The 22,714-nt window shown below is 43.9% G+C and overlaps 1 protein-coding gene across 1 annotated transcript; it reads right to left on the bottom strand.

Moving 5' to 3' along the window:
• Positions 1-2,284: 2,284 nt before the first annotated feature.
• On the bottom strand, positions 2,285-16,767 carry GZMA (granzyme A). The gene is made up of 11 exons (XM_060280254.1): positions 16,657-16,767; positions 15,203-15,338; positions 14,598-14,739; positions 12,076-12,342; positions 10,307-10,464; positions 8,878-9,007; positions 7,452-7,455; positions 6,264-6,408; positions 4,585-4,726; positions 3,711-3,977; positions 2,285-2,636 (listed from the first exon to the last, which is right to left on the bottom strand). Exons 1-11 carry the CDS (start codon positions 16,715-16,717, stop codon positions 2,478-2,480), a joined length of 1,611 nt encoding a protein of 536 aa, XP_060136237.1. The 5' UTR covers positions 16,718-16,767; the 3' UTR covers positions 2,285-2,477.
• Between the last annotated feature and the right edge of the window lie 5,947 nt (positions 16,768-22,714).

A 22,714-nucleotide genomic window follows, 5' to 3' on the forward strand; every position in this document is an offset into this window, starting at 1 on the left:
CCTCACCTTCTGCAGGGCGCGCACGTGCTCCTCGCCGAAGAGGCCGCTCACTCCCTCGTAGACGCTGCTGGCTGCCCTCCGGAGGCTGTTCTGCTTGTCGGCCCGCGGCCTTGCGCCGACCAAGCCCCGGGCGCCGCCAGCAAGAGCAGCGAGAGCGAGACAAACAGCAGCAGCAGCACCCGCTGGCCGCCTCTCACGTCCGAGGCCGTGGTGGTGGCTGTTGAGAGCTGCGCTTGCCCCGCATCGTGACCCAGCCGGGTTCCTTTCCGTGACAATGCAAATCGCCCTTCTCGTCGCCGCACGTCGCGGCACACCAGCCAGTGTCTCGCGGCACACTAGTGTGCCGCGGAACAGCGGTTGAGAAACGCTGCACTACGTCATAATTGCGGTGCCCTTCTTACATGATCTTTAGCTCTCTTTGTGTGTAAATGTGGCAGAGAGGTATCCTATCTACCCCCAAGCTCTAATTTCTTGCCTAGTCCAAGGAGACCTCTGTATCTCCTGCCTATTAGCTCCTATTGAGGAAATGGCAGCACCTGAACTATTCACTTCTTTTGTCAAGCCCAACACTCTGGCTAGAAATGGACTTGCAGCAAGGGTGAGGAACCTGCAACTTTCCAGATGTTGCTGTACTACAACTCCCATAATCCCTGGCCATTGGCCAAGCTGGCTGAGTCTGATGAGAGTTGGAGTCCACCATATCTAGCCACAAGTCCCTCCCTCTGCCTTAGGGCTAAACCATAGTGGATGTTTCTGTCACAAATCATTATAGCAATCTCATATCAATATATGATGGTCAATAGATGTGTTGTACTTTTGGCAAATTAGACCATGTTACTCATGGTGGATTAGAAAATGTCAGTCTTTTATCTCCATCCAACATGGCATCCCGTAATATTTCACATATTTATCTTCTGTTAAATGTTTGCCATAAAGGATTTTCCAGGGTTCTAAAACATGTGGGGCACTTCATGAGTACAGTGGCTCCCCACTTCAGATGTTTGCCCTCCAACTCATGGAGGCCAAAGATGATGGCAATGGGAGGCAGTGTTTGTGTCTCGTCCCTGTTCTCCCATCCCATTGCATGTTGACACAACAGCAAATAAGTTCTGAAGAGCCAGTCCTTTAGTTGACACTCACTGAAGGTCAAAGCAGAGCTCAGTTTTGGAAAATAACAATAGTCTAAAACATTTTGACAAGCTCCTTTCCAGAGTTACTAGGGATATAAATATGGACCACCTAGAGGCATGCCATCTATATATATTTATAAATGTAAACTGGGCATGTGGGTATATTTCCACTTTTCACCAAAACCGCCTGACCGATTGAGGTCAAATTTTGACACAACATCACATGTGAATGTCCGAAGGCTATAGGAAAGTTTGGTAAGACAGATGTCAAACTTCTGCCAGGTAAAACCCCAAAAATCCCGTGTTTCAAAACACACCACTCAGACAAAAATACATTCTAGGAAAAGAACCAGGTTGCAAACCAGCGCCCTCTATTGGCGGCTACACTGGTACTGCACCTATAAAACCTTACCTCTCAACAGCACCTTGGCTCCCGGTTACATACTAGGCCGAAGCCTTTACAGACTAGGCCAAATGGAGGTGCTGACTCGCCTGGGTGGGGGTTGAGGGGGAGGGAACGGGATAGGTCAGGACATGGTGGGACCAGTCACAGGGATAATCTGGGGGTGGGGGGAAGAGGGGGCGTGATACGTCATGGGTTGGAACAGGGTGGGGGAAATCACACGTTTGAGCCACAGCAACGCGTGGCAAGGCCAGCTAGTTCTAATATAAGAAGTCACTTGATCTGTGACCCTCTGAAGTGCTAGGGCAGTGAAAACCCACCCAGGACCCCCTTCTTCCTTACAGAGAAGAAACTTACCACAATAAATACCAATGTTCGCTTCTCTGATTAGCCCCTTATGAATTTCATACGTTTAGGTAGTCAGGTTAGGAGTGCAGTGGGTGAAGGAGGAATAGCAAACCCTCCTTTTGATTCTGCAAACTATGAGCTTGAACATGTGGATGACATCAAAGGCACAACTCCCATTCATTCAAATCAGGCAGCAAGTTTGCTTCCTATGACTGTGGCTGAATGCTTGTTGTTGTTGTTGTTGCTACAATCAGGCTTATGATTTAGGCTGCTAATTTGACCCCAAGTTCAAGGTAATAGGTTGTATGTGGATGGTGAAATTCTCTGCGTCAGAGGCAAGAAAAACCCCTAATTATACCGACAGTAGACTGAATATCGGAACTAGATTTTAGAATATCGGAATTAGATTTTAGATCAGCATTTAGATCCCACAGTTGGCCTTGGGTGCTGAGGTATCTGCTTCGCATCTGTTAAGCGGGTATCACTTAACAGATTCATCTATAGAGATGAATAAGATGAGCCTATACTGAATCACAAGCAAACAAAGAAAAGCTTCATAAATGAGTATCAAAAATGAGTATCATAAAATCATGTGATCAGATAGTGCCATTGTTCATGATTGATTCTATCCAGGAGAGGTGGCTGCGTGTGAGTCGAGCATAGATGCCAGGGTATCGGTGATTTTCACATTTTCTAACAAATGAGAGGATTCCAGTTTGTTCCCCGTGGCATATTAAAGGACTACCAGAGTCACCCTGAGGGGAAAAAAAAGGAAAGAAGAGATTAGATGTTACCATTAAGCAGAAGCTGATCTATATACTGTACCTCCTTATGGTCATAATATACCAACAACAAATTCAGTTCTGCAATTATTCATTTTAACAAAACATTTTAATTAAAACAGTGACTGCATTACAGCACAATACAGTCTATGCCATAGCTGCCAAGTTTTCCCTTTTCTCGCGAGGAAGCCTATTCAGCATAAGGGAAAATCCCTTAAAAAAAGGGATAACTTGGCAGCTATGGTCTATGGCAGGCAAGAGGCAGCTGGCATCTGCTACTGACACCAGACTGTGGCACTTGTTGTTGTTGATGATGATGCCAATACAATAATAACAACATCAAGCAGCATTAATCCAGATTGGTCCTCAGTCCCTAAGTTAACACCCTACACTTTAGTAACGACTTCAGCCGAGGAAGGATTTTGCCTAGCAAATCAGGATAAAATAAATAAAACTACACAGCTATAGCTTGATTCTCCAGTCATACTGGATAAAATACTAAGCATAGTTAAGATTATGAACTCAAATCTTCACTAAAAGCTGCGTTCCTTCTTCAATGTAATCAAAACTTTAAGCAGCTAAAAGGTTTACTTCATAAACCGGCAGAGGCTCAATTCTTGATATGTGAGGGCCATTTCATTTCATTTTACTTAAACTGATTTACAGACTGATTGATTACAGAAGTTTCTAAGTGGTGATTAATAGGTTTTAATTGCACATTGAGGCCGTTTCATTTCGTCTTAAGCAACTTCTGGTATCTGGTATATCTTACTATAGTAGAGTACTGTACTTATTTATTTATTTTTTAAAAGAAATGTTAAAGGTGAACATTCCTTCTAAAAACGAATCAAGTGGCTGTACTTCATTCAATGTCTCAGGTTTCTTATTGTTTCTTATATAATATTTGGTAAAAATATATATATAACTGATTCCTCAGTCGATAGTGGAAAGGCGAAAATTTCTTTGTTTTTTGGGGCGGGGCAAGCGGCTGTAATTTTGCGTTTGCATGAATGCATAATTAGTTGAAAGAAACGAAGACTCTCTTACCATACACCTGTCTGCACCGCCTTTCTTTTCACCAGCACACAGCATATTCATTGTCACAGGAGGGTTAGAATTATAGTGGTGCTTGTCATTGCAGACCTTTCTGCTAATGATGGTGACATTGGCTCCATGCAGTCCATCAAATCCGCTTCTTCTATTAATTGTTCCCCACCCAATTACGACACACTGGGTTCCACCCTTGATGTCCTCAGATGCGTGGGAAAGTGGAATGGTTTTTACAGGTGGAGGGTGGCCTTTTTCTGACTGAAGCTGAAGGAATCATAAAAAGGATCTATAGTTGGGATCTATAGACAAGAAGCGGTCACAGATTTTCATGCAATCTACCTTAGGCTTCCTTCTAGCATAATATTAAATAATTATAATAATATTTCCTTTATGAATCGCTCTCCATGAGGCATCCTGAAACAATTCACACACACACACACTCTCTGCTACAAATAAAGACGTTAAAATAACTGTAAAATGCTTTTGAGGTTTTATTACAAGCAAGTTGCTTGTAAATTTCATTAAAAGAACACATAAAATAATTGCATATATAAACACACACACACACACACAGAGCGTTTAAAACGACAATAGGTAAAGGTAAAGGGACCCCTGACCATTAGGTCCAGTCATGACCGACTCTGGGGTTGGGGCGCTCATCTCGCGTTTTTGGCCGAGGGAGCCGGCGTACAGCTTCCAGGTCATGTGGCCAACATGACAAAGCCGCTTCTGGCAAACCAGAGCAGCGCGCAGAAACGCAGTTTACCTTCCCGCTGTAGCGGCACCTATTTATCTACTTGCACTCTGACGTGCTTTCGAACTGCTAGGTTGGCAGGAAAACGACAATAGCACTTACATAAAATTGACTTACCTGCAAAAGCATAATGTCATTTTCAAATGTCTTCGGATTATATCCTGGGTAAGAAAATGTTTTGGTAATGTTAGCCTTGTGTTTTCCGTGCTCCACTTTAGTTCGTGAATAACCTCCAAAAGTCAGGTATGTTTCTTCATCCCTGAAAAGACGAGCCACTGATAAATTCACCACACTGATATTTGATTTCCACCATTCTGATTGTTTGCATTTGCACACTCTTCCTTATCCATATACTGTATTTATATATTTTGCTGCCTCAGGCAGCAAAATGTTTTGGGCGAGCTCTGACTGCAGGTGAGCAGTCATTTGAAGCTGCCGTTTTATCACCTTGCTCGTTCTAATTTGTGGCTACTCTTTTATAGTCAGAAAGGGTTTTCAGCGCTAATTAAAAGGTTGATGGCGGCTGGCAGAAAGCTTCTGGCAAGCGTGTGCTGAGCTGCGAACGGTTGACTTGTTTGACAGGTCACTGCCCATGTCAGAATCCCACTGTTTTAAAAAGACAGAAGAGTGTCATGAAGGACTTCTACACCAGTGGAGACTATGCTACTCTTCCATTCTTCTGGAAAAAGTTGGATTTGTGGGAAATACATTTATTTGCTTAATTTGTATCTTGTCCTTCTTCCCAAAGGAGCCCAGGGCAGAAAACAAGAAGCGAGAAAACAATGAAGACATCTTTAAAACAATTCCAATACAGATACAGACATGTTGACAGTGACTGGAGAAGAGCGTTGTCTGGCTTCCCGTGAAAAATGAGTGGGAAAAGATGGAAATTCCATACTAAAGGTGGAAACCAACGTAGCACTAAGGAAATGGTTCCATTTCTGCTTGCCCAATGGAATTATCTCTCTTCTCCCCACCAACTCACACTGCTCTGGGGAGTCTTCCAACTGTCCAGAGTGTGCCAGCCAAGCATCACTGGAGAGAATGGAGCCAGAATGGAACTGATCTTCTCTCCTCATTGGACATTGGAAATGAGCAGCCACAACATGCGCCAGCCAATTTAACTAATGACCTTCGCCCTGTCGGTTGTCACCACCCAGTTAATTTCTGCATACATTTTTAATACCCAGTGTGTGAGGAGGTTCATATGATGGTAGGCGCTTTCAGAGATTCTGATCCCAACCCAAGTAGAATTTTGTAGGTGACGGTCAACACCTAAATTGTACTCTGAAGCCAACTGGATGCTAGAGAAGATCTTTTTAATATTGCAAAGATATGTTCTAAGCCCGGGGTCAGCAAAATTTTGCAGCAGGGGGCCAGTCCACTGTCCCTCAGACCTTGTGGGGAGCCGGACTATATTTTGAAAAATAATAATGAATGAATTCATATGCTCCACAAATATCCCAGAGATGCATTTTAAATAAAAGGACACATTCTACTCATGTAAAAACATGCTGATTCCTGGACCGTCCGCAGGCCGGATTTAGAAGGCGATTGGGCCGGATCCGGCCCCTGGGCCTTAGATTGCCTACCCATGTTCTAAGCAGCTAGTATCTGGCTGTTATCCACATTTCAAGCCCACAGTTGTATATCCTTGTTCTCTTACCCTTCTTGAATTCAGTGACAAGCAGCTGCTGTCAGCAATGGATGTTATGAAGCAAATATTGCTACCTGACTTGAATAGGAAGTTGCCAGGAAGAGGTTTCTACAAGGCATCAGTATTTCTCCAAACTTACGGAAAACAGTGGGCTGCTGTTAACACCCAGTTCTTTTTGATCAAAGTTCCTCCACATGACACGCGATTTCCTTTGATGAGTGCAACCATATACGATCCTAACGGGTGACCTTCTTCTATCCATTCAACTATATCTTGAGGTTGACCTGTAGAACATAAGTCATTTAATCAGGTTGGATTAGTAAACTGCTTTGAGGTTTTTCCTCTTACAATCAAGTGGTATATATATGTTTTATGAAATAAGTAAGTAAGTAAGTAAGTAAGTAAGTAAGTAAGTAAATGCAGTGTGTTGCAGGCCAGTTCATGAGTTATGGGTGTGTGGGCAGGAATAGAGAAATTCTGTAAATATTTCATATTTTTAAATCCCCCCATTCCACCTCTTGGCAAATAGGTGGTGCTGCTGGTCTCATCCTACCCCTAGGGAGGAAATGGTGGGGACTGTCCTCTGGGGTCTCCTAGACTCTGCACCCACCTGGTATGATTTCAAAGCAGGCCCTTTCCACCCTTCGATGCCCTTTGATACCCCCTTCAACCATTAGATAAAGTTGATTTGATTCCTTGCCTTGTTCTCAATGTAGATCTTCACTTACCTCTTCTTCCCTGGCCAGGAGGGGGTGCCATTTTCTGGTCTGCCTCAGATGTGAAATTGGGGATGGTCCTGGTTTTTTTTTTTGTCATACAAACTGCTCTGATATTATTTATGAAGAGCAGCATATACATATTTATATCAATAAAATAAAAACGCATTCCCCACCCCAAAATAACCAATGGAGCTGTAGTTTATCCCTCACAGAACAACAGTTCTCTCCACCCTCCAGTTCCCGGGAGTCTGTGAGGAGGGGAATGTGCTTTAAATTTGTATGGTGTTCCTGCAGCCTGAGTGAAACTGAAATTGACAGATGGGTCCATCTTTAGACGTACTTAACATGTTCTGTTTCTTTGGCACGGTGGCTAGTTTAGTTCAGAATTCCACATAGCTCTAAGAATGTTTTAATACACCCGGCCCGGCCCACAGCATCTCTCCTCTGTCCTGGCGAGCACCAAGGCAATTAGGCTAGCAGGGAAAAACTTGCACCAAATTACTTTTTGGCCAAGTGGTCATTCTATATACACCATGCTCTACACATATAGCAGGGGAAGAAGTGGGGTTGTGCAGGAGACATATACAGATATAGCAACACTGACTTACCTCTCTGAATTTTGAGGAGGAAAACGGTAATGGAAAAACACAAAACAATGACGTGCCCCATTGTTTGTGGCCCCCCACAATGAGATGTCTAATATATATCGAGTATAGGAAGAAAGAATTCATTTCGTTGTCTCAAGGGCATCCTTTTTTATAAGCTCAGAAATTTGAAACACCCACAATGAAGCCTCTGGGCTTTCTAGAGAGGTGTTGTTGTTTATAGGCATCGGAGAGAGTCTGGGGATTTCAGTATGTATATCAACAGTTATTCAGCTAAGAGGTACAAAGAGAGAGAGAGAAAAAAAAAGAATCATTGCTATAGCTGTTGCAGTTTTCAGGAAAATGTACTTTAAAGTTGACTGAAAACTACAATTCTGGCCAGACTGAAGAAAACACCTACCATTAGCTGGCATGATTATGACATCACCATTCTGTTCCTCCAGTGTGTGATGATATAATAGCGCATCATTCTCTGACAAATGTGCTCTGACAGATAACTAGCCAAGATCAATCTGCCTCAGCGACCTCCAGCTGTAAAATGGGACAGGTGTATTCCAGAATATTGTAGGAAAGAGTATAAATGCTTACACCTCCTTGTGAGGTGGTCTGAAACAGTTTTGGGATAATAAATTGTGTGTCTGTGGATAGCCTTAGCTGGGTATCAAGAATGAATAGTTATGCAAGAAAGACTGGGGAGCACTGCCAAACCCTTTCCCTGCCCACCTGTGCAGAGGGGAGCCCAGCCAGCTGAAGCAACACTTGGTAGGTGCAAACGAGGTGCCTCCACACTGGTGACTCTAGAGTAGCATGGGCCGGTGCACTCTCTGCGAGCATTGCTTCCCGACACCAGGAGAGGAGCACCCCAACTATATGCCCCTGAATGGACTTGCTACCAGCCTACCACCTCTTCCCACAGTTCAGAGATAACCTGCTTTTGTTCCATGTTATAGGGCATTTTTAAAGCTCTGTGATGTGGTCCCAGCTATGGCCAGAGCATAGCATAGCATAGCACAGCACAGCACAGCACAGCACAGCACAGCACAGCACAGCACAGCACAGCACAGCACAGCACAGCACAGCATAGCATAGCATAGCATAGCATAGCATAGCATAGCATAGCGAAGTTGGTTCTCCTCAGATTCCCTTGTGGTTTTAATTTAAAGCAGGTGTAAAAAAACAACCACCCTTCAATGTTGAATTCACAAATTACAAAGAAACAAGAAGTTCCGGATTCAGTTTCTGTTATGTGCATGAAAGTTGCTGTCACTGCTATATAAAAATGGTCATAAAAATGTAGATTGTCAGGAATGTGGCCCCCCATAGCACACCGGGAGAGTCAGCCTCGGAAATTGAGCTGAGTGAGGAAGAGGCTGACTCTGTCGATGAGAGCTGTCTGTTTGATTTTAGAGAGAACAGCCCAGGGCCCCACCTCTCCAGGGAAGAAGCGGTTAGCTCCCAAGGGGAGGAAGAGCTGGAAGTCGGCCAAGGCATTGCCAGGCGACCAGCAGATAAGATGGTGTCGGAGGCTGGGTCTTCTGAGGTAGCTCAGCCCTGCAGTCCTAAAATGAGGAGATTAGAGAAGCTCCGAGAGCAACGGAAGAGAAGGAGACGAAAGGTGGGATTTTGGCGTTCTTCCTGTTGGGGGAGGAACGATGAGTCAGACTGAGCAACTGAGATTAATGAGAGCAGGCAGAATGCCATGCTCTGAATGTGTTTTTTTTTAAAATAAACTTGTATAAAACTGACGGAGAGTCTTCGTTGCTTATCAGGCTGCTCCCCTGCCAGAGATCATTATACAGATTGTGTCTCATATGTGGCAGGATCGCCCAGAACATAAGGCCAAACATCAGTTGGCAGCTTGGATGGAGCAATGAACTGAGAGTGTAGCTTCTGCTCTCTTAGTGAGACAATTAGACCTCCACTAGAACTCTAGGGTGACAAGCTATGCCTTGCCAAAAAAAAAAGTATCACCCCCCCCCCCAAAGACAACAACACATGACAACAGTTTGCCCACATGCTGATTTTTATGTATAGAATAGATGAAACTTTAGAAATTATTACTACAATTTAAGTGGGCATGCACTGTGGGCATGCAATTTCCAGGCCTCACCCGCTCTTCAGTCTTATGGCACTTTCAACCAGACATGGAGACGACAGTCCTCCAAATGGAGGATGACCCTCTGTGAAGTATGACACCTGGCCCACAACCCTGCTAGGTCTCTCTGGCCTGGTTCACACATGCAGATCTACAAGGGTGCACCCTGAGGTGGTAGGCAAAGTGGGCTGTGTCATTTCAAAATGCTGTTCCTGAATGCTTTCCCTCTGCAAGTAAACCCACAAGCACATTATGAAACATTCTAGTCAAATCTGCTCCCTCGTGCTGCTTCTCTGCTTGCAGAAACCACTTTCTTGACCGCCGGACCCACTTGTCCGTTCAATCTGCCAGAGCCTGTGTTTGCATGCAGGGAAAGTCACTAGCTCAATGAGAGTTTGAGACCCATTGGCTACCCTCACCTGGTTTAGCCAGCCAGTTGAAGCCATTCCTGGGGCCTGGCCACTGTCGCATGCTGAGAGCTTCTAGGAGGTGCAGGTGAGTGCTGTGAGTGCAGGGTGGGGGGGAACCAAAGGTGGACAAACTATCCAAAAGCAGCACAGCATGTCCTCCACCAGAGATACTACCCCTCCCATAACATCCCATACACTCCGTGGGTGTATGAATGACATGAACGACATGCCCATGTTTGAAGTAAAGCAGCTAGCAAGGTTTTGTTGCTGTTGTTTACATATAATTTTATTAAAGCCATTTTATTAAAGCGAGTATTTGGAGAGAGAATCACAAAATCAAACCAACCAATTATAGGTTGCCTCCAATTGTCTTTTGTATCCAGGAGATATGCTTCTTTGTGAGAAGAGTATAGACACCAGGGTGACGTTTATCACCACATCCTGATTTTCCACCAAAGGATACAACGGCTTTTTGTTTCCCATTACACATCAAAGGACCACCTGAGTCACCCTGGTGGGAAAAAGAAGAGAGAGCCTTGTCAAGACTATTCCCTGTTGCTGATTCATATCTTTCTTTGCTCACACTCTCAAAATGATAATAAAAGGAGTTTTGAAAAATTAAACACCTGCACTTCATGATTTCCCTACAGGACAGTCCTTCAACTGTTCTCTCAGAAGTAAATCCCACTATATTCTCTGTGTGGGAAGAGTGCCAGCTTGGCCCCGTGACTGTGGGTGCCCAGGGCCATGGGTGCCATCATGCAACGTGCATGGCCCTAGCACTGAAATTTGCGGGTGCCCAGCCCCTTCATGGGGAATTTTGTGGGTGCTCAGGCACCCAGGGCCCCAGAGAGTTGGTACCTATGAGGTGTGTGTAGGGTTTCAGCAATTCTATACCTACCTACTTTGGAGTAAACTCCATGGAACTTAGCGTCGGGTTGCCATATTTCAAATAGAGATTTATTTATTTTTTGGCCAAAGTTGAGCTTTATTTTGCAAAATCTCAAAAAAGAAGTTTTTGAGCTATTTTAAAGGAAATTCACCAAAATCTCTACACTTCTGTATGTATGGATCTTCCTGGACATTTCAGTGATTTTTCCGCCCGAACATTGTTTCTGACAGCCGGATCCCGGCTATGTCTGGGAAATTCCAGACAAATGGCAACCCTAACTTACTGGGACTTCTGAGAAAACATGCACAGACTTTAAATATTTTGCAAGTTGCTTTGAGACTTGTTGTGAAAAGCAATGAAAAAACACCACACACACACGCACACACACACACGATACTAATAATTAGTATCATTATTATAAATAATTATAAATGTATGAAAAAGATCTCAAATATGTGCAGTAAACACAAATCTGTAGCCTAAAAAGAAGCCAGAAGATTCTTCCACATGCTACCATGATGAATGTCAGAAAAGATTTCTTTAAATATAATTAAAAATATGGTTAACTATGTAATTTCTGAACATAGCTACCTGTTTACCAGTTCAATGTGAGTCCATATGTTGAAATATTTTTCAATAAGTTTAAAAATGACATAGTATTAAATCAGTACGATAATGTACAACACACACACACACACACACACACATACATACACACCCCACTGTGTGTGTGCACCTGCTAGCTCCGCTCACCAAGTCCCCTACCTCCCCCCCCATATTAACCCCCTTTCCACCCCAGCTTCCTTTTCACCTCCTCAACCCCATTTCTGAAACCACCTCTTTCTTTTATTCCACAGTCCGACTTTGCAACCCTATTTTCACCTTTGCCCCAAGTCCACACTTCCTCGCTGCTCTTTTTCTGCAACCCTCCTGCACATAAATCATTCCCTAACCCTGGTAAGATCCTGCATCTTCCTCCTCCCACACCTTACCAATAACTAAGCAGACTTGTGTTTTTATTTGTGTGTGATGGTAGCTAATCAGGAAGTGCCCATCATAGCCGTAACAAAATCAAGGTCTGATTAGGTATTGGCTTTTATTTGGTTTATGCTGAAACTCTGCAGAAACATTTTTCTCAGACCTTGCGCAGGCCTGTTGTTTTTAAGGGCAGGAATGGCACTACAAAATATTTGGTGTTTGAGGACAGAAATGGTAAATAAACAAGCTTACCGAACACGAATCCTTTCCTCCATTCTTGTTTCCAGCGCACACCATATTCATTGTCACAAAAGGGCGATAATTATAGCCATCATTGCATATTTTTCTGTCAATGACGGTGACGTCAACTTCACGCAGTGTATCAGATGGCTTCTTCTGTCTGTTTTGAGTCATTCCCCATCCAGCTACTTGACACTTGGTTCCTGCCTTGAGATCATCGCCCTTTTTGGTAAGCTTAATGGTTTTCACATCTTTGTTAATCTTTGCTGTTCCATTAAGCTTAAAAGAGATGGAAGAGAGAGCAGTGTATGTGTGTATAGGGAAAACCAACACTTATTATTAGCAGGCAGTGTGGTTTAGTGGTTAGTATCAGATTAAGACAAGGGAGAGTCAAGTTTGTAGCTCCATTCGGCCATGAAACTCTTTGCTGGGTCAGTCACTGTTACTCAGCCTAACCTACCTCACTAACAAAACTGCTAAAAATGTGCTGATCTTCAATTTGAAACATTCCACACCACTGTATTTTGTGAGCAACAGTGGGTTAAATCAGTAAAGTTTAATGAATTTATAAATACACTTAAAAAAAAAAGTTTTTCACAATGTGCTGTGCAGTAACCAAAAACACCAACCAGACTTCACTTTTGAAATACCCAAGTAGCCTATTATAAACTCAGGATGCTACCAGCAATTTAGAAGATCATATCGGTAGCTCAGCTTTGATCAGGTAATGAAAGTTACCCGGGGCGGGGGGGAGTCTTCAGGGTCCTCCTAAAAATACTGATTCCACTACCCTGTTTCTCATATTTTAAGACATACCCATAAAATAAGCCATAGCAGGATTTTTAAGCATTCAAGGAATATAAGCCATACCCCGAAAATAAGACATAGCGATAGGCACAGCAGCAATACCGGCCATGGCAGGAGGAGGAGGAAAAATATAAGACATCCCCTGAAAATAAGCCATAGTGTGTTTTTTTGAGGAAAAAATAAATATAAGACATGTCTTATAATATGAGAAACACGGTAACTCTAGTCAGCAGTTAATTTTATGGGGGCCTCCTCAAAAAACCACTTTGAGGAAGTAAATGGAAAGCGGTGGCGATGATAGACCAACCCCAAATCCAATGAACTGCTCTCTAATCTGGGCATGGACAACTTGACCCTCCAGGTGTTGTTGAACTACAACTTCCACCATTCCTTGCCATTGGCCAGGCTTTCTAGGGCTGATGGGAGTTATAGTTCAGCAATACAGTATCTGGAGGATCAGAGGTTTACCACCCTTTTGTTAGTCACATAGTGATAAATAATTCACTGGTGCACTCCATGGTCTCTTGAGACAGACAGATGCCACCAACACCAACGCTGTCTTGTGCAATTGGAGAATGGACTAGTGTTCTTCGCTGAGGGGTGATATGGCTCCTCCTGGCCTCCTGTTACTGAATCCTACCATAACCCCCTCTGGATGCGGCCCGATCTTCCCTTACAGCCACCCCCTGCTAATTGGATCAGAGGAAATTAGTCATGCTCTACTCCCATTAAGGGTGGCACTATGGGTTAAACCAGTGTTTCCCAACCTCGGATCTTCAGCTATTTTTCGACTACAACTCGCATCATCTGTAGCTAGCAAGACCAGGGGTCAGTGATGATGGGAACTGTAGTCTGAAAACAGCTGGAGACCCAAGGTTGGGAAACCCTGGGTTAAACCACTGAGCCTAGGGCCTGCCGATCAGAAGGTTGGTGGTTTGAATCCCCGCGACGGGGTGAGCTCCTGTTGCTCGGTCCCAGCTCCAGCCCACCTAGCAGTTCGAAAGTACATCAAAGTGCAAGTAGATAAATAGGTACCACTACAGCGAGAAGGTAAATGGCATTTCCATGTGCTGCTCTGGTTTACCAGAAGTGGCTTTGTCATGCTGGCCACATGACCTGGAAGCTGTACGACGGCTCCCTCGGCCAATAATGCGAGATGAGCACCGCAACCCCAGAGTCGGTCACGACTGGACCTAATGGTCAGGGGTCCCTTTACCTTTTACTCCCATTAAAATCAGTGTGGCAGGTTAGCCAGAAAACCTCCCTAGATTCTGCTTCCTGGGCATGTAAATAGATCTCAGCAGGCTTAACAGCTTACCCAAACCTCTCCCCATCTCTCTGAACATTCAGGCTTATGGTTGGGAGGGGGAGCATTTCCTATCACTCAGACAATGACGCTGTCATGCCCAGTCTTTATGACTCCTTTTCTCTACCTTACGTCAGTAACTTTACTCTGCCAGTGTTTATCCCATTGCCAAGGCAATCGGCATATCACTATCACAGAATTTCATAGAACTGGAAGGACGTCTAGTCTAAGCCCTGCTCAGTTCAGAGATCATGCTTGGCCAAGTGTGTGCCTCTTGCAACAGCTGTGAGGAGTCCACCTATCATGATGTTCTCAGTGGGGGTCACTTTCAGCAAACTCCCATCACTCCTCAGGGAAAAGACACAACATGGTTGCTTCCCTTAGCACCTATATTAGATATTTGTGCCATTTGGAGATATACCTGCAGAAGCATAAGGTCATGTTCTTTTGTCGTCTCATCATAGCATGGGTGAGCAATTTGTCTAGCAACCCTAAATATCTGCTGGGTATCCTCACGTTTAGAAAATGAATGCGCTCCAAGAAAAACTGTGGAAGGTTTCTGCCTGCGAAGATAAAGAATATGGATAAGTTAAAGGATGTCCAAAGTTCACTAGCATATGTCAGTTTCACATATGTTCATTTACAAATCCATTCCCTTTCTGCATCAATCTTCATTTTTATTAAAAAACACACAAATTTTTACCTTTTTGAACTTACTTTGCACAAAATAAACATTTTAATGCACTCTACCCCAATCTGCTCCCCAATGTATTTTATTATGGAATATGCATTTTTATACACATTTTAACCTTCAATATTCATTTTTATATGTCTTTTCCTAGGTTTTCTGAGCCAAGAACTGTATTGCAAAATTTAGAGATTCGTGCAACACCCAAAGGATAGCTGTGCTCTGATATTAAGCTGGTCATTGCAAATCTGATAGCATCCCTACATGGGCAGTACCGGTATTAAGTTTGTGAACCACCACCACCAAAAACAGAAACAGAAACATTTCTTGAAACTTACAGACAATGGGCTGCTGTTAACACCCAGTTGGGTTTGATCAACGTTCCTCCACAGATCTGTCCTCCTTTGATTAAGGCCATATAAGGTCTTGAGTGTGGTTTCGATTCTTTCCCTCCAATTATATCTGCACATCGATCTAAGAAAGGGGTGGTGGTGTTAGTCATGCTAATAATCACAATGGGTGACATATACTGTGCCGTAGTAATAATAGAAGAAAAAATAATAGAGGAAAATGAGTAACAAAGGAAAAGAATGCAATTCACTCCAGGTAGCCTGCATAACTCATGGCCCATCAAAATGAAAAGTGTTCCCTGGCCATGTTATTCTGGTGGCTCAACCAGGTGCTTGGCAACCTGCCTCCTGTTTCTGCAATTCCAGGAAGTATTAAAACAGGCTTAGTATGCCTTTGGTGAGCTGCCATAAGTGGCTGGGGGGCTGGATGGATCCCTCCTTGTGCTGACCTCCTGCAAAGGGTGAAGACAGGTGCAAACAGAGAGGCAGAGATTGCTTGCTTTGTGCTCAGCAGAAGCTCAGGATGGTGCCAATCGTTAGATCAGAGGTGACGAGTCTCAGGCCCAGGGGGCCAAATGCAGCCCTCCAAATCTGGCCCTCCAGACTCTCCCCAAGCCGCACCCTCTACTCACTATACTGTGCCTTTATGACCAGTGTGTGACCAGAGGCAGTAATACGAGCTGTCCAGGATAGTGATCAGTTACCGGTAGTAGAGTATGAGGCTCTTAATCTCAGGGTTGTGGGTTCAAGCCCCATCTTGCAGGGAAAGATTCCTGCATTGAAGGGGGTTGGACTAGATGACCCCTGTGGTCCCTTCTAACTCTACAATTCTACAGTTCTATTATTCTAAATATTAGCTGCTGGGGATGGGGAAAGAAAGTGCTGCACTCTGATCAGAGACACAGTGCAGTGGGGGAGCTGGAGCCATTTACATAGCCATCACGCATGAGGCATTTGACAGGGTAGCATTGCTCTCAGAAGGAAGGATAGCATTTTCCCAGCAGTAAATGCTGCCAAATGAGATCCATGATATAGCTCAGCCAAAAAGGTTTCAGGCTCATCTCTCAACTTCAACTGGACCAAACTGGTGTGCAGGTTCCCTTACTTTGTAAATACTGAAAGGAGCACACATGTTGTAAATCAATTGCCAGTTGCTTTAAATGGTTTTAATATTGCATTTTAAAATTGTTGCAACACACCCTGATGATGAAGGGTGTGTAAGAAATCCAATTAATACTACTACAACTAATATATTTTAAGCTATTGAATAAATGATTGGACAAAAACAAGATTGCTTTGCTTAACCACTTGGTTGCATTACACTGCAATCTCTCTCTCTCTCTCTCTCTCTCTCTCTCTCTCTCTCTCTCTCATATATATATATATATATATATATATATATATATATATATATATATATATATATATAATGGGACACTTACCTCTGGGAATCCCGAAGAGAAAAATGGCACTGGAGAACCACAAGCCAAAGAAAACACCCATTGTTGCTGCTTTGTGTTCCCCCACATCAAAGTACCTGGTATATATACACAGTGAGGTTTTCTTCTTCTTTCTCTTTATGGGTGTTCATTTAGAAACTGAAACACCCACAATGTGACCTCAGAAACTTGTCGGACATTTCTAGCCACGAAACATTTGTGTCATTTAATGAACCAACATAACCAATGAATTGGGGAGGGAATGAAAGACAGGCTCACCCTGTGTTCTCAGGAGTGCTTTACTGATATTTCCTATCATACCTGAGGTTGCTTCGTAAAACTGGGTGACAAATATTGAACCTAGTGGCATGTTTTGGGTAGGCAATTGCTTCCTGCTGAGTCAAAAGAAGGCTTGAGAGATAACGGACTTCCACAGACCTTTCCATGGAAAGGAGCTTATAACATGTAATATTACTGTGATAAATGAGTAGACCACATTTGTGAGAGATTGATCTTTTATTGTGGAAGGCTCTAAACTCTGGAACTTCCTACCTATTGATATGAGGAAGGCACCTTAGTATTTTTGACACCTGCTAGAAAACTTTTTCATTTTTCGTTTATTTTGTTTTAGGCAGGCCTATCCAGACATGTAGTTTTATTACATATATTTGCTTTTAAGATTGGTCGATTTTATCTATATTTTGATAATTTGTCTGTTGTTTTTAAAGCCTAATTGCTGTTCATTTCAAACATTTTTTACCATTTGATATTGCAGGTAAAAGATCTGGCCTACTGGACCAACGAGGTTTCCCACCCCCCACCCCCCATACAGTATATGGTTTGCTTCTTTCTCAGTGATCTTAGTTGGGGGGGGGGGTCAGGTAAACCTCCTCCCACATCTAAAGGATGCATGAGACAACATGGGCAACTCAGGCAGGACCTGCCACTCATATCTCTGCCGGCTGCACATTTGGCAGGCTTGAGAAGGGACCCTGTGCAGATCTCAGCACAAGCACATCAAGTCCCTCCATACAAAGATTTGATTCATCCACATGAAAAGAAATGGCTTTGAAACACTATAGGCACCATGTGCCAATGTGCCAAAGAGACAGAAGCGACTGAGATGGTGGAGAAGATTGTACCTCCTGAAGGAGCCTTCTGTGAAGTTTACTTTTTCCCCACAGTACTAGTTACAGGTAGGTAGCCATGTTGGTCTGACGTGGTCAAAACAAAAAAATAAAATAAAATTCCTTCCAGTAGCACCTTAGAGACCAACTAAGTTTGTCATTGGTATGAGCTTTCCTATGCATGCACACTTCTTCAGATACACTGAAATAGAAGTCACCAGACCCTTATGTATAGTCAGAAGGTGGGGAGGGGTATTACTCAGAAGGTTGGTGGGAATGGGTGATGGGCTGATAGGAATGGTAAACCTGTTGACGACTGTTAACAACTGCAATTGGTCTTGCAGGAAAAAGCAAGGGGTGAGATGGCATAAGAAAGCTTTATCATGTATAATGAGATAAGAATCCAATGTCCTTATTCAGACCAGGTCTCTCCATGGTTTTAAGCTTGGTAATGAGTTGCAATTCAGCAACTTCTCTTTCCAGTCTGTTTCTGAAATTTTTCTGTAATAAGACAGCTACTTTGAGATCTTGTATAGAATGTCCTGGGAGGTTTACCACTCCTATCAGCCAATCACCCATTCCCACCACCCTTCTGAGTAATACCCCTCCCCACCTTCTGACTATACATAAAGGTCTGGTGACTTCTGTTTCAGTGTATCTGAAGAAGCATGCATGCACACAAAAGCTCATACCTATGACAAACTTAGTTGGTCTCTAAGGTGCTACTGGAAGGAATTTTTTTATCCCCCCCCCACAGAAGTCCTAATATTTTTTATGTCCACCAGAGGGCTCTCAAACTCACATACACTATATATTACCTTTAGTAATTTGTCTCCGGAAGAATGATTCGTTTCACCCTGCTAAAAAGCCTTGGTTTGCATAGGAACTGAACATAAAATACAAGATGAGGTGGGTGAGGTGTAGTCAGGAGGGCGTCTCTATATGATTGCAGTGATCTGGCCAGTGTATAATAGAGTTGCCATATTTTTAAAGGGGGAAAGTTGTTGAGGGTTTTGTTTTGTTTTTTGGCAAAGTTGTTCAGCTTTTTGAGGTATTCTAAAGGGAATAACCCAAAATATAGACTTCTGACATGCACTGCGGTATGTCCAGATTTCCCCCAGACATTTCAGCGATTTTCACCCAGACACTGTTTCCAACTCCCGTATTCTGGCTATGTCCGGGAAATTCCGGACATAATGGCAGCCCTAGCAAGGGACAAGATTGTCCTTCCGTTAACCTGCTCCTATGCTTTTCGGTGCTTTATACACCAACAGTAATAATCTCAATAATGTACTGGTGGCCTGTGCTAATCTCCGAGCTCCAGTGTAGGATGCTGATGCAGAGTTGCCCCAGCCAAGGGTGTAGGAAGGGATGTGGAGGGAGGGCTGTGGCCCATCCTGGGTGTCACCCCTGAGGGGGTGACAAAATGGCACACCCCGGGGGGGGCAGCATTACCACGGGGCCTGGTCCAAGCACGCCCGAGCCACGCGTCTCTCCTGGGAGTGATGCGGTGGCTTGGGCCCCACGTTGCCCAAAACAGCAGCATGGGGCTTGCGACTCCGTGGGCAGCTCACTGTGGTGTCCCTCCTCCTGGTGGATTGTCCCACCCCACAACTCCGGGTGCCGGAACTGCTAGCTACGCCCCTGGCCCCAGCTACCGGTAAAAGTGAGGCCATAGCATTCTGCACTAGATGCGATTTCAGAAGCAACCTCAAGGGTAGTCCCATGTAGAGCACTTTGCAGCACAGCAGTTCAGTCTAGAGGTTACCAAAGCCTGCACCATTGCTGCAAAGCTACTGCTGCCCAGGAAGGCGGCAGACTAGCGGGGGGGGGGGAAGCACTCTTCGCCACTGACAACGCCTGTGTCTCCTGTGGCAGTGGCGGAAGATTCTCAACCCAGCTCTACCTCTCCTTTAAATCGGAACCAGTGAAGGTGGTGAAGTGCCTGGAGGTGGTTGGAGGATGAATGGCGGCTAATGGATTGAGGTTGGATACTGACAAGACAGAAGTACTGTTCGTGGGGGACAGGGGGCGGGCTGGTGTGGGGGACTCCCTGGTCTTGAATGGGGTAACTGTGCCCCTGAAGGACCAGGTGCGCAGCCTGGGAGTCATTCTGGACACACAGCTGTCCATGGAGGCACAGGTCAATTCTGTGTCCAGGGCAGGTGTCTACCAGCTCCATCTGGTACGCAGGCTGAGACCCTACCTGCCCGCGTACTGTCTCGCCAGAGTGGTGCATGCTCTAGTTATCTCCCGCTTGGACTACTGCAATGCGCTCTAAGTGGAGCTACCTTTGAAGGTGACACAGAAACTACAACTAATCCAGAATGCTGCAGCTAGACTGGTGACTGGGAGCGGCTGCCAAGACCATATAACACAGGTTCTGAAAGACCTACATTGGCTCCCAGTACGTTTCTGAACACAATTCAAAGTGTTGGTGCTGACCTTTAAAGCCCTAAATGGCCTCAGTCCTGTATACCTGAAGGAGCGTCTCCACCCCCATTGTTCAGCCAGGACACTGAGATCCAGCGCCTAGGGCCTTCTGGTGGTTCCCTCACTGCAAGAAGCAAAGCTACAGGGAACCAGGCAAAGGGCCTTCTTGGTAGTGGCGCCTGCCCTGTGGAACGCCCTCCCATCAGATGTCAAAGAGATAAACAACTACCTGACATTTAGAAAACATCTGAAGGCAGCCCTATTTAGGGAAGTTTTTAATGTGTGACATTTTTATGTATTTTAATTTGTTGGAAGCCGTCCAGAGTGGCTGGGGAAACCCAGCTGGATGGGTGGGGTACTACTACTACTACTACTACTACTAATAATAATAATAATAATGTCAACCTGCGCATCTGCTCCTTATAAGAAGCACCGTTTCTTTTCTTTCACAAAGCACTTTTATTTGATTTTACAAATATGAATTAATAACTATACACATCCATGTAGAGAGATTACTCTGAATCTGGGGACTTCCTCCCATCCCCTCCATGGGTCCCGTTGCCAACATTTTCAACTGCATATTATTTCGTAATCTATATTTTATGTTTATCCATATTGTCCATAGTATTTGTTACATTAGAAGTGACATTAAAATCTTGCTAATGTTTTCATCTCCTAAATAAAACTTTCCCAATTCTTTCTTGAATTTCTTGTCTTCTTGGTCTCTGAGTTTTCCAGTCAGTTTTGCCATTTCCACGTAGTCTAACAGATTAGTTTGCCATTCCTCTCTGGTAGGGACTCTTTCTTCCTTGCATCCCTGGGCTAGTAGCATCCCTAAGAAGCACCATTTCATCATCACAGTATGAAATTAAATTGGGCTGGTTGTTGGTAACTTACTGATAAACAGTTCCATTAGCTGATATTTTATTAACCTGCCGCACTCTGGTCCATGGGGTCACGGAGAGTCAGACACGACTAAACAACTAAACAACAACAACAACAACACGTGCATTAACCAGGATAGTTTGCATGATTTAGCTGCCTTCTTCTTGTTTCATTGCAGATTATTTTGCAATGCTGAGCACTATCTGTATGGTGTGTCCTTGCATAATGATAAATATGAATGTGACAAAGGAAATTTATCCGTTTATCCATTTCCTTGGCTGAAAATGCTGCAGAGCGCTACTTAAATCCCATTAATTCCAGTGGGATTTCAGCAGGCTAATTGTGGTCAGGATTGAAGTCCTTTTAAATAAGCTTCTAATGACTTTACCAGTTACAAGGGAAATATGGGAATCAGCAGAGAGACAAGCTGGCATTAAACGTGCACACAATGTCCTGCACTTTATGAACAGGATGGTAATGAAATTCTCTCTCTCATTCTGTCGCTGCATGAAGCCCATTTCATTCCATGCAGGATTTGTTTCCTCCTCCTCCTCCTCCTCCTCCTCCTCCTCCTCCTCCTCCTCCTCCTCCTCCTCCTCCTCTTCTTCTTCTTCTTCTTCTTCTTCTTCTTCTTCTTCTTCTTCTTCTTCTTCTTCTTCTTCTTCTTCTTCTTCTTTGTTGTTGACAGCAATTCACATCTGGCTCTCAACAGACAATGTAGGCATGGCTGCAAATGTTGTTTCCTGGCAGAGTGGTGTTTTGAGAATGGAACCTGTCTGCTGCTGCTGGGATAAGTCTTTGGCTTATCTTCCAAGCAAAGGTCATTTATCCATGTAAAAGTGCTGTCAAAGGATGCTTCCTCTTTGGTGACGTGATCTGAGGGTAGTAAGAGATGTTTACAGAGCAGAGCTACAAGAACAAACATTGCTGGCTTTTCAAGATTATTTTATTCAGATTTTATTTATTCAGATTTACCTGCGGATTTTAAGAGGCAGTTGCAAAGATATTTTAAAAGGCCAGAAAACAGAGAGAAATTAAACAATAGCATAGCTATATTTCTTTTTTCTTTAAAAAATAATAATTTTTATTAAAGATTTTCTTGGTTTTCCGTACTGTATTTCTATTTAAATTATATGATTGATTTGCAAATTTCTCTCTGTATGTATAAATTGACACATGCAAATGTTATGCAAATCTGGGTTCTCTTTTGCCCCCCTTTTAATGTATTAATTACATTTTGTTTACCACCTTTTACCACCCAATGAGTTCAAGGTGGTGTGCATGTTCTCCCCTCCCACAACAACCCTAAGAGGTAGATTAAGCGGAGAGACTGGCCCAAGGTCACCCAGTGAGCTTCAGGGCTTAGTGGAGATTGGAGTGCTGGATCGTAGTCCAACATTCTGGCCCTCCTACTGCTATGTATCTTCCAGTCGTTTGTTTGTTTTCTAACAGGCAGAACGATAGCTCCAGGCTCATTTTGGGCTGTGTGTCGGAGAAACAAAGCGGCTAGGAATCTTGTGCGTCCACAGCTTCTCCAACATGCCTGCTCTGATGCTCACAACAAAGAAGCTGCAAAATTGATCCCATGCCCTCACCCCGGAATCTGACTATGGGCC

Source organism: Zootoca vivipara, chromosome 11 (genome assembly GCF_963506605.1).
Source record: "Zootoca vivipara chromosome 11, rZooViv1.1, whole genome shotgun sequence".
In the NCBI taxonomy this organism is placed as follows: domain Eukaryota; kingdom Metazoa; phylum Chordata; class Lepidosauria; order Squamata; family Lacertidae; genus Zootoca; species Zootoca vivipara.